Source organism: Euprymna scolopes, chromosome 31 (assembly GCF_053919585.1).
Source record: "Euprymna scolopes isolate OS-2025 chromosome 31, ASM5391958v1, whole genome shotgun sequence".
Taxonomy (NCBI): Eukaryota; Metazoa; Mollusca; class Cephalopoda; order Sepiida; family Sepiolidae; genus Euprymna; species Euprymna scolopes.
In genome coordinates, this window is record NC_136512.1 from 84,705,866 (window position 1) to 84,719,967 (window position 14,102).

Here is a 14,102-nt window from a genome sequence, read left to right on the forward strand (position 1 = left end):
ATTCGTTTTCAGCATACCCGAAAATCGTCATTTTAAAGGAAAGTGTTCAGGTGGAAACCAAATAAAAATTCACCAAAGAATCAACAACTCATCTCGTTTATTCAGCAATTTTTTTTCAAAATCTATAACATCCGTACCTTTTCAGATTTTAAATGCATAACTGTTGATTATTATGATGTCTCTTAGGTAAAAATTATTACTTTGTTATATTGTCTCTCTCACACACTCTCCCTCACACACACACACACACACACACACACACACTCCCGCACCCCCCCACACACACATGAATAAATTCGAAAGTTGGTTCCATTTCTCGCATCAACCTTAAAATCAAAATGTCCTTTTCACGTTAATTATCCCACGATCAAAGTGCAGTATCTGTTCCTCAGATGCTGCACCCCAATTTCTTGTTCTCTGTCAGTGGAGGAGAAATGCTTCACGACTGAGACAATCTTTAATTTTTGTTCATTTTCTCCACATTAAAAAAACGACCTCGGCGTCTAACTCTGCACTCGTGGGGGGGGGAGGAGGCAAAGTAAATAGGAACTGATAATAGATCCGTTGGTGCGTATTTGCTTCCTCACAAAAGCAAAATGTGACACAAGGTCGTTTTTAATGTGGGAGGTTTCGCAATATCGTTTTATTTCCTTTTAAATTTAACAACTAGCAAAGATATCCGTACTTCGCCAGAACTTTGCTGTACGCTCAGGTACCCGCTTTGCGGACACCCTTGCAGTAAGTGGATGTTGTAAAGAGCAAATATTGCTTAAGGTGTTTGAAATTGATAACTACCCCCTGAAGTGACTGAAATTCAACTATAAACGTTAAAGCAAATAAGTTATACCAAACTTGACGCTTACATTGTTTATTATCCCAAACACATTTTTATCAAAGATATAGCAAAGATACCTCAACTTCGTGTGCACAATCTCTGGGTGGGGGAGTTTATGAAGAGCCGCATCAAATATTACCTTAACTTTTGACCTTGGCCTTGAAAAATAGTTTGCGCCATCCCTAGGTCGGAGATCATCATCAAACCAGGTTTGGTCATGATTGGTCCAGTTCTATGAGCTGTAGGAGAGTATATATACATAAATCTTTATCCTTGACCTTGGACCTTTACCTTGGACAATGGTGTGCACCATTCCTAGTTCGGGGACCATCATCATGTTAGATATAGTAATGATCGGTCCAGTGATGTGGGCTGTAGGAGGGTATATAGACTTAGCCTATGATCTTGACCTTTACCTTGGAAAAAAAGTGTGCACTATCTCTAGGTGCGAGACCATCATCACGATATTGGTGAAATAACTTATAAAAAAGGTAAATGACTTGAGTGCCATCAGCTATAACCGAAACCAAAACTTATGAAGAATTATTGGTAAAAATATTTATTAAAAGAAATGAAAGTCCAAAACAATTAAACTACAGTCACTCGGATGTAAGCAATTATAATAATATAATTTTTTTTTACAGAATACATGTTATAACTTTTTTTTATCAAATACATGTTATAATTTTTTTATAGAATACATGTTATAATTTTTTTTATAGAATACATGTTATAATTTTTTTTATTGAATACATGTTAATTTTTTATAGAATACATGTTATAACTTTTTTTTATTGCATACATGTTTATTTTTTTATAGAATACATGTTATAATTTTTTTATAGAATACATGTTATAATTTTTTATAGAATACATGTTATAATTTTTTATAGAATACATGTTATAATTTTTTTTATTGAATACATGTTATAATTTTTTTATAGAATACATGTTATAATTTTTTTATAGAATACATGTTATAATTTTTTTATAGAATACATGGTACAATTTTTTTATAGAATACATGTTATAATTTTTTATAGAATACATGTTATAATTTTTTTATAGAATACATGTTATAATTTTTTTATAGAATACATGTTATAATTTTTTATAGAATACATGTTATAATTCTTTTATAGAATACATATAATTTTTTTATCGAATACATGTCATAATTTTTTGCAGAAGTCTTTGACTTATTTGTTGTTTCATCAAATACTTCTGCATGCAAAATCCGATCCTGCATTTTGCTAATTCCTACCCTCTGATGAGAAGGAGAGTATTTCTTCGAAACTCCGCGGATTAAGGACTATCCATTTATCTAGTGTTTCCTTTTCAGATTAAATATGTTTTTAACTCATTTCAAAGTGTTTTTAACATATTTCATTAACGGTTTGCTCATATTATAAGCCCTATTTCCTATTTGGTATTATCGAGCTTTTATATCTGGCTGAGATAATTTTATAAATATTAATTCTTTAATATTTATAATTTACTTTAATTTTACCATCTTGGATCATTTTGGTAAATTCAATTGTAATTTTCATTTTATATATATATATATATATATATATATATATATATATATGTATATATATATATGTTACATAAACTATCACACACACACACACACACACACACATATATATATATATATATCTTTATGTGTATATAGATATATATAAACTAACATAAAAAAAAACTAATCTAAATCTAAAACTAGATATCCAGGCAAAATAGAGCATACACAAAGGAATAGGTCAACCAGAGGTCGAATAGGCCTTTGTCCGGTAAGTGCATCCCCATTGGCTGATAGGAAGGGCGCGGTGGATACTAGAAAGCTGATTGGCTAACTAAAATCTCAATAGAAGCTGCGTATATAAAAAGGACAGACAGCCACAAAATTCGCTCATAAGCCTGACGTTCAGGGTAGCTTAATCGCCATCTATATTTTATAACTAACTAACTAGCTCTACCTACGTATTGAGCACTTTTGAAGTAAATACTTAAAGTTTACGCATAAATTTATACTTTCGTATATTAATTTTATGTGAGTAAATGAAGTATATATATATATATATATATATATATATATGTATATATATATATATTTCTCAGAGCATTTTTGTAATATATATATATATATATATATATATATATATATATATATATATATATATATATGTAACTACTTTATTTACTCACATAAAATTGATATACGAAAGTATAGATTTATGCATAAACTTTAAGTATTTACTTCAAAAGTGCTCAATACGTAGGTAGAGCTAGTTAGTAATTTATAAAATATATATGGCGATTAAACTACACGGAATATTCGGCGCAGAAGCCTGAGGAATCCTAGAGTGGATGAAACGCCGAATATTCAGTGTAGCTTAATCGCCATATATATATATATATATATATATATATATATATATATATATATATATATACTAAACCAACATATATATATATATATATACTAAACCAACATTCTATACACGCTACGTTGATGACACTTTTGCATGCTTTTCCTCACGGAGTGAAGCTGAACAGTTTCTTCGTCTTTGTAACTTACATCCATCGTTACAATTTACTATGGAGGTCGAGGACTGTGGCTCTCCTCCATTCCTCGATGTTCGTGTTTCTAAAGTTGGTTCTACGTTTGAGACCTCTGTATACAGAAAACCTACATTTACAGGGCTCTATCTTAATTGGTTTTCCTTTGCCCCTCAGTCTAGAAAAATAAACCTCATTAGCGCTCTTACACATCGTGCACTCATGATTTGTTCACCAAACCGTCTTGATGCGGAACTTGGTAAAATCACAAATATTTTTCTCAGCAATGGATATCCCATAAATATAATAAAAACTACTATTGAACGTAAAATTGCTACATTTAATAGTGTTAAACGTATTGGTCCATCACGTTGTCCTATTTATTTAAAATTACCATGGTTAGGTCTTGATGGCCTTCATATTGTTGAAAGGATTTCTTCTGTTACTCAACGTTGTTTTCCAGCTACTATGCTTAGAGTAGTTTACACAACTCGAACCTTTTTCTCTTCTTTTCGTAAAGATGTTTTGCCAACCATTCAAAAGAATTATGTTGTTTATAAATTTGTTTGTCAGTGTGGAGCTGACTACGTTGGCAAAACATCCCAAAGATTGGAAATGAGAATATCCCAACACATCCCTCGGGATATTCGATTACACCAGGTTTCGAGAACATCCGGGCACTCCCAAGCTCATGAGTCCGCCATCGATAATCACCTGATTAGTATAAATAGGTGTTCTGACCAATATTCCGATGGTTGGTTTTCTTTTTTATACAGTGCTAGGTCGAACTATCATCTCAATATCATTGAGGCGTTAGTCATTAATAACTCTCGACCTGGCCTGTGTAGACAAAAGATTTTGAAACATCAGTTGCAAATATTTACTGATTTAAAACTACCTGAACAGTGAGAATTATATATATATTTTTTCTCTCACTGGTTTTCCAACTGAAACCAATTTCCCTCTTTCCTCATTCGTTTCTTAGCTTTTAATTTATCATTCTGACGTTTCCTCTTAGAGGGTCAGACGATAAGGCCTTAAGGAAATTTTAACAATTCCACCTGCCCGTTTTTTTGTTTCTTTGATCTTTTTGATTTAAATTAAATTATGTTTCCTCTGAAATTTCTCCTTCCATTTTGCTGTACCAAGAATTTACTTATATATATATATATATATATATATATATATATATATATATATATATATATATATATATATATATATATATATTCTTACAATTCCTTGAAGTTGTATTTTCTTAATAAAAATGCAGTCGAAAAAATAACAATTCGATGCTTCGTTCTCGTGCTATTTTTAATTAGCATTTTCAAGTTAAATTCAACTTTTACCGTAGCTTTATTTTATTAAATTGTTATGTGAAAATTATTAAATTAATACGTATATGAATTTAATGAAATAGCTGAAAAAAACAAATCATTTTTTCCTTCACAATTAATCAGAATCAGAGCATTTTTGTAATTAATCAAAAGTGACATTTTGTAATGTTAAAGCTCTGCTACATTAAATAAAGTAGTTGAAAAACAAATTGTTAAAATTATTCAGAAATTACTTTTCCAGAGCATTTATGTAATTAATTAGAAATGAAATTTCCAGGGCATTCATCTCATTCATACGTGATTAATGTTTTTGTAATGTTCAATATTTTGCGTTGTTTTAGCGTCCCAAATTCTTGTATGTAGAATGAAGTTATTTCCCTCCGACCAGTGACGAATTATCCTAATATGCCAACATGATACAAAGCGCTTCTTTTTTTTTTACACAGAAATCACCACTTATAAGGTCCGGAGGCCACTCGAGGATAAGGGTTAATTGTATTAATTATAGCGTAGTAAACATAAGTAGTGGAAATTTTGTTAATTGAATTACTTAGGGAGACGGTTCATCAAGAATTTGTTTACGTTGGACTTAAAGACAATTAGATTGTAGTCAGCTCGAAAGCAGGCAATCGGGAGAGAGTTTCACAGGTGTGCGCTGGTGTGCGCAGTATCAGGTGTTGCAGTTCGGTTAGGCTCCGATCTTCTAGAAAGACGTCTTTTTTTCTTTTTTCTTTTTTTAATCGTGCTTTCTGTTTCTCGTAGACTCAGGATCCTAGGGTCATAAGTTCGGTTCTCATCCGGTTCTACAGTGCTGATAGAATCGTATGACAACGAAATGCGCGTCTATAACACACACACACACACACACACACACACACACACACATATATATATATATATATATATATATATATATATATATATAGTTCTAGGTCGCCTGAGGGAGTCTCTTTTACTGAAACAGATGGCTATTTGTAGCGACCATATGTAACTGTTTACCCTCAAATAAAAAAAATATTTTGCTCTTTTTATTGAGCACTATCTAACAACCTCGTTGTCTTCATTAGTCTCGACTTTTGAACATATCAAACACACACACATACACACACACACACACACACACACACACACACATATATATATATATATATATATATATATATATATATAGAGAGAGAGAGAGAGAGAGAGAGAGAGAGAGGGGGGGGGAGACAGAGAGAATGCGTGTATTTCTGAGTGTGTCGCTTTTCCCTGTCACACAGTCGACTCAAATTACTGACACAGATTTTAATATCTCAAGCCTCGGTTAAAGTCAGTTCAGTGTGAACTTACTGGGTTACTTGTCGTCACAGCAATCGCTGACTACTCCGAACCAACACTGAAATTCGCACAGGCCACGATTCATCGATCCAAATGTCTCTTTACTCCCGGGTCATCTACTACCGTTGACACAGGGTGGACTATTTCGAGACCTCCCAACCCCGCGAATTATCAAGTGTAATCTACACACCGGAAGAAATCATCTTAGTTTATGTATGTATATGTGTGTGTGTGTGTGTGTGTGTGTGTGTGAGAGAGAGAGAGAGAGAGAGAGAGAGAGAGAGAGGGCAGACGATTTGAACTTCTAGTTGATAATTTTGGTTTCAATGTCGAATAGCTAGTGCCGTAATCGCCCCGGTTTCGACTAAGATTATATATATGCACACACACACACACACACACACACACACACACACACACACACGTATATATGTACACTCACACATATATCTCTATATAAATAAAACAGGAGATTATGTGGGCATTTCTGTCTGTCTATCTGAGTGTAAATATTTAACCGATAAACTCCTAAACTATTGGTCACATAACACTGAAATTAACAAGAAATATTAATCATACCTCCCCTCCAAAGATGACTTCTAACGGGTAAAATCTTTGTTTGAATTGATGAATAATACGCAAGACACATATCGGCAAGTCGAAATGCAAAATGTTCATTTCAACTTGCCGACATATTTATATTTACTTCTGCGCATGCCCGTATTCTGTTCATTTCGATTCAAGTTGATTGATATTAAATCTTTCTTACCTATCTCTCGACAGAGACATCCGTATGTTTTGATTCTAGCTGATGGCATCCAAGTCATCTTTTTTTTAAATCTTTTGAAATCAGTACTACATATTAGCTACGATATAATATCCAATGGAGAATTAGCACACATATTTAAACACACTGATATATCGCTCTATTATCGTCAGGAGAGGATATTAATAGCTGCTTTAAAAAAAAGATGAGTGTTTCTAGCAATGACAACAAGTGCAGGTTTTTCCACACAGAAGTGGAGAGTGTGGACCACCTGACATCCAGCTGTAAGGACGGCTCCTATACGATGCGACACAAGGGAATGTGCAAATATCACTACTGGACGACCTCTAAAAAAGTTGAATATCAAATGTAGCAGAAAGTCCTGGGAACATATAATAGAAAGAACAGTAGTAAATATATCATAAATCATCTATCTATCTATCTATCTATATATATATATATATAAAAGTGAAAGTGCCTGTCTGTCTGTCTGTATACATTTCCTTACGCAATAACTCAGTCAATTTTTAGTCTACAGACTGGAAATTTAATATACAGGGTACTGAGATTTGGGAAAATATTTGTAATCAGTTTTCGGCCAGAAATTTGGTTGTTAAGGTGTCAAAGTTCAACGATTTGTCCTTTCAGAACTCTACCAAACTCCTCCGAGAATTTTGGGTCTAAACACTTGAAATTTTAGATATAGGTTCCTTGGACATGGATCTAACTTAATAAATTGAGTTGAGCCCAAAACAATAGATTTTAAGAGGTCATAATAGGGTTCAAAGTTTAAAAAAATTGACCTCTGCGGTCTCTACCAAATTACTCAGACAATTTCTAGTCTAAACATTTGAAATTTTACATAAAGGGTATCCAGAGATATGGCAAGCTTTTTAATCGGTTTGGGTCGAAAATTTGAGTCACTAATATATAAATGTATGTATATATGTATGTATGTATGCATGTATGTGTGTATGTGTGTATGTCTACTTAAAAATTTCGACAGAGGCGACGGATTTTTACAAGATCAATATTGCTTTGAAGATCGACCTTTTAAACGACAAATATTGAAAAATTGGCTAAAAACATTAATATCTTCACCTTCAACTGGGCACGTTTCTACAGGGGGGGGTTGCTTTTTTCGCCGATATTTTTGAAAGTCATCCTCTCCTTTTGATTGTCAAGTCTTAATTAAAACCTACGTCACTTCAGGTTTGGCGTTAAAGACGTTACGTTTTTTTCCCCATTCTTTTCCTTCTTCGCGATAGGGGTTCGACCCTGCATTCCTACTACCACTTTTTTTTTTTTTGCTCAACATACACATCCAAACACCTGGGCAACGTCGGGCTGAAATGCAAGTATATATATATATATATATATATATATATATATATATATATATGTATATGTGTGTGTGTGTGTGTGTGTGTGTGTGTGTGTGTGTGTGTGTGTTTGTGTGTGGATGACCACGTCCTTTGTTCGGTATGAGGTAGCTTCATTCAACTGTTGGAATTTTGCCGCAGGTTGGTTGATCTGTGTGAGTTAATGGTCATTCTTGTGTGTGTGGCGTGTTTGCTCGGTTGGTAGAGTGTTTGTCTATGGGTGTCAAATCCCGAGTTCTAAGGTGTCTTAACTAATGTGCCTAAATTAGGACGAAACTCGAGTCTTGGATTTCCGGTTTGTTGGCTTTCTTGGCTCTTGTGGGCTGCGACGTTGTCTGGCTGTGGAAATAATAATCTTTATATATATATATATATATATATATATATATATATATATATATATATATATATAATACAGCATAATCACGTTTGACACAACGGTTCCGTCAGATCATCAAAGTTAAGCAACGCTGAGATGGGTAACCATTTGTGTGTGTTCTCTGCTTATTTCCTCATTGTTTGTAGTCGTCTTGCCGCATAATTACATGAGGGTATCGTTTGTCTTTCGAGACTGAACAGATGCATCGAATATATATATATATATATATATATATATATATATATATATATATATATGTGTGTGTGTGTGTGTGTGTATGTATATGTATGTATGTATATATATAAGTATATATATATATATATATATATATATATATATAGATATATATATACATAGATATCTACCTATCTATGTATATATATAACTTAATGAGCGATCCGACCAACCCCTCACGACAACATGAGTACCAGCTTTAAATCCTTCCACATTCCTTTTCTAGTCGTCACTTCCTACTGATACACTCTCCGGGGCCCGGGCGACAAGATCAAAGTGTAGTATCTGTTCTTCAGATGCTGCAAGCTATGACTAGCTATGACTAGCAAAGACCAGATGTGGGGGCAACCCCACATGCCTGACCATTAACCAGCTCCCATTTCCCACCTCTCGGGAGCTGGTCCCCTTTTTCCCTTCCCCCTCCCTTCACTCCTCACATTAAAAATTGGCCTTGTGCCTAATTTGCTCGGTGGGGGAGCAAATAAATACCATCTGTTCTTCAGATGCTGCACTTCAATTTCTTGTTCTCTGTCAGTGGAGGAGAAATCCTTCACGACTGAGACAATTTTTATTTTTGTTCCTTTTCTCCACATTAAAAACGACCCTGGTGTCTAACTCTGTCCCGTAGGGAGGCATTGTAAATAGGCTCTCCGGGGCCCGGGCGACAAGATCAAAGTGTAGTATCTGTTCCGACAGATACTGCAAGCAAAGACCAGATGTGGGGGCAACCTCACATACCTGACCTTTAACCAGCTCCCATTTCCCACCGCTCGGGAGCTGGTCCCCTTTTTCCCTTCCCCCTCCCTTCACTCCTCACATTAAAAATTGGCCTTGTGCCTAATTTGCTCGGTGGGGGAGTAAATAAGTACCCACTCACTAGATTGAATACAGTTAACGAGATCAGTTTGATAAAGTTTCACTACAAGAGTTTCTTTTGAACAAATACCGTTTTTGCCATCCAACATAGGAGGAAAAAGAATTCATCACACCAGCGTATCTATGCAAAACCATCGTAACAAGTTATCACTGGCGCAGTGTTTGAATCACCTTATTTTCTGGGTGAATATCGAAAACGAACGCATTCTTTTACGACACCATTCATTATGTTATTTATGTTATTTTACCGAGGGATGACAGTCTAGTCTACCCTACTATTCAATCTCTTGATTTCATACCATCACTACTTAAGCCTAAACCAGTCATGCTTCAACATCCCCATCATCACCTTTGCATTCAAACCCAGCGTTCCTTACCAGCTAATGCTTTCTCTGAAATTTTATTCATCCTTTCAAGGGCTCATCTCCATTCTTCTACATCTGCCAATCTTTGTATATTTAAACTAATCCCAACAATATAATCATCTATTTAATGAAGAAAGTTTTGTTATCATCGTTGTCGGCATTAGTCCATCTCAGGAGACAATAGTGTAGCTCTTGTGAAGTGCAGCTACATAGCTTGGGCAAGGTGATATAGGAGGATAGCTGTTGCTATTTAGTTGACTCCCCACGAGGGCAGAATTAAACATAAGGTCAGTTTTTAACGTGGGGAAAATCCAGCTCCCCAAAAAGGGGCACTTTGAATAGGAACAAAAAATAAAAATTGCCTCAGTCATGAAAGATCTCTTTTATTTTTTCATTAGAAAGCACTGCTGACTAAAGGTTTTCTAAGAGAATTTTGTTGGGAAATATTGTTCCAGCCTTCATATTCTCCTGATCTCACTCCCTCTGATTATCTCTTATTTCAAGGATTACAAATTGAGATGGGCTTATGTTTAAATCACAAAAGAAGACTGAACACGAGTTAGATTCATATTTCACATCCAAATCTAAAGAATTTTACAAGCGAGGTATTTATAAGCTTGTTAATAGATGGAATAAAGTTATAGAGAGCCAAGGTCGTTATGTTGGATAATAACATGTTTAAAAATTAAATTAGTTATTATTGATCAATCTATCTTTTTTATCTATTTATTTATCTATCCAGTGATATTGTTGAAATAGTTTATATTGGAAGTTTGACAATGGGTTCTAATTGAAGATGTTTATATAAATTAACTAATTTAAATAAACAAAATAACATTGAACAGTTGCATACACAACAGAGGTGACACATTAGGAGATGTGTTTTTTTTTACACAGTGTTCACCACTTATCAAGGCCCGGAAGCCACTCAGGGATAAGGGTTATTGCAAGTATATTACGTTAGTGTGGAGATTTGATGAAGTGTTTAATTAAGGAGGCGGTTCATTAGGAATTTGTTAACGTTGGACTTGAAGACATCCAAGTTGTAGCCAGGTGGGAAGCAGACAGACGGAACAGAGTTCTACAGGCGTGAAGTTCTAAGAAAGAAGCTTTGTTCATGGAATCCACGTTTTGATTAAGGCACAGATAAAGAGTGGGGGAAATTTTTCACAGTGGATTTAGCTAGACGGGTATTTTTCGTGAAGGATTGGCGAGGGGGGACCAGGGATTGGAGTTCAGCCGAGCACCTGCCATGGAAATAACGATAAAACAAGGATAGGCTCGCAACGTCTCTTCTGTGAGAGAGAGGTTGCAGGGTAGAGAAAAGGGCATCCCCCACTAAGCCACGAAGTCTATTTTGTACTCTGTCAAGGCAGGATATACTGTTTTTAGCAGCTCCTGCCCAGATATGGCAGCAGTATTCCATCCTTGGACGTACTTGGCTTTTATATAGATAGAGAATTGCATCAGTAGTGAGATATCTTCTGGAGCGGTAGAAGCGGTGTGCTTTTGATGATGACATAACGGAACTGACAGGTCAAGAAGAATTAGATTAGAAATTTGAGTTTCGTCATGAAAGTGAGCAGACATGCTTCAAAAGCCAGGAAGCGGGGCTAGAAAAGAACACGCATGTAGACACGTAATGCAGACTCCTTGTGAAGACCACTGTGACAGCTGAAATAAATTTATATTTTAGAAGCAGGTGTTTCAATCGATTGTGGTGTTGGTCGTTGCATGAAATTTCAAAGCAGCAAAAACTTCTGTGCGGACCTGATGTTTACCCGAGCACATCTTGTTGGAAATTTATCTTTATCCTTTAACCAAACTTAAACACATATGCTTATGCTTACCTTGAACTCAAGGAGACGGTTCCATTGAGGCTTAAGGTAAAAGAAAATACCACCTCCAGCACCCGGAAGTGTACAACCGCGGACCAGCAAAATAAACAAGACGACATATGGCAGGGTTGCTGTCACCCAAACCGCCTGAAAAAAATATATAAAGGATATAATAATTCTGTGATATCAGAATTAGCGTCACATGATCAAATTGTATTACATGAATTATTTTTAAATATTATTACTATTTATAGGCAATATTATTAATTTTAGGTAGAATTGCTTACACAGCTTCAGATATTAATTTTTTAAAGTTGATTTCAGAATGTATTATTTTAGTGTTATTCACTAGAATTTTTCTTGTATTGGAGAAGATAATTATGTTTTTTGTACAAGTTGGTAAATGGATCTAAAGATTATAATGTGTATGGTTAGACGGCGTGATAGAGTGGTGGTTGTAAAATCAATGTAGATATTAGCTTTACTATTATTATGCCCGTTTCTCAGCTACTTATTGAATCCTTTATTCTCCGGATGATAATTCAACAAAGAACTGGAAACGTTCATGATACATATGTCACCTACATGATACATATGCAACCTACATTAAAAATCTTTGATTTTAACACAAAAATTAGATAAAGCAGGAAAAGAGTACAAAACGTATAATTAGACAGGAGAACTATATATATATATATATATATATATATATATATATATATATATATATATATATATATATGGAGAACTATATATATACATATATATATGAATATATATATTATATATATGGAGAACTATATATATATATGTATATGGAGAATTATATATATATATATATACATATATATGTATATATATATATGTATATATATGTATATGGAGAACTATATATATATATATGTATATACATATATATATATATATATATATATATATATATATATATGAAGTAATGTGATTTATAATTTAAAATTAAATTAAAAATCCGTTTCATAAGAAGGAACAACAACAAAATCAATTATCTGTACGATCGTTTCGGAAAACAATGCTTTTTATTGTGGTATACATCAAGTTATAAAAAATAATTATATATAGTTTTTTGGTAAGCAAGGTCTCCTCATCAGCAAATTTAGGAGGGTTTTTATTGAATTTAAAAGACACCATAAATAAACCTAGCATTAAAAGTAAGGCAGATGAATGTAATCGTGGGTGTTAATGTCCAACGTAAATAGCTATTGTGTCTATGTACACAAAATTCAAGATAACACGGGTGTGTGTGTGTGTGTGTGTGTGTGTGTGTGTGTGTGTGTGTGTGTGTACACTTGCAAATCGAGCTTATTATATATCTAAATTACAACGAGCACTTTCTATTTCCTGTATTTTAATTAAACTAGTAATTTCACTGTTACATTAAAATACACTCAGCTCTTTAGATTATTGTTCTAATCTCCTTTACATATATATATGTATATATATATATATATATATATATATATATATATATATATACCGTGTACATTTAGGCAACATGTTTTGATTAAAATCATTTTTCCTATATTTTTTTTTATTAATAACCAATTAGCCAAACTATTTTTCCATATAAAAAGATCATACTGTATTTTCCGATTCTTTATTGAATAAATCATGTTGACAAAAACTTTCATTAGAATTTGCTGGGCGTTTTATGAGCCGTTTTTTTGCTAATGCTCTAGGAGGACGAAACTTGTTGGAATGTCACAACCATCATCTTCTGAAATCCATGTCTTCGTAGTTAATTTTCAAATAGGGGGGGTAACATCTTGTAAACCGTAACGCGCTATCGTATCATGAAAAACCGTGATACGCAGGGACAATTATCACTTATAAATTTTGACACTTTTTAACATCGATTTTTAATGCATTATGATGGGAAAATTTACACATTCTTAATACAACTTTTTTATATTCATTTTTAATAATTTAAGAGTATACTTATTTTAGCGTTTTCGTAAAAAATTTTTTTTTTTTATCCCACCTGAAAGATATTGGTAACGTATTCAATGAATGTGAAAATAAATGCATTCAAATTTCCGATTTAAATCCTCGATATCGGAGGCACCCTGTGAATTTGTTCTGTTTTTCTACACTCGTTCACCTTCAATGAGTGTGTGCTTAGTGATTAAGGGGTCGAACACGGGACAAATAAGAAGGGGGCATATATCGTCT

At 33.7% G+C, this 14,102-nt stretch overlaps 1 protein-coding gene across 1 annotated transcript in view; it reads right to left on the reverse strand.

Annotated features, from left to right (window-relative positions):
* The window catches only part of LOC145255826 (sodium-dependent serotonin transporter-like), a 174,187-nt gene that overhangs the window by 21,673 nt on the left and 138,412 nt on the right, over positions 1 to 14,102 (reverse strand). Inside the window, exon 5 of the mRNA XM_080114544.1 lies at positions 11,907 to 12,041. Coding sequence (XP_079970670.1) covers positions 11,907 to 12,041 — 135 coding nt within the window. The remainder of the gene's footprint in view (positions 1 to 11,906; positions 12,042 to 14,102) is intronic.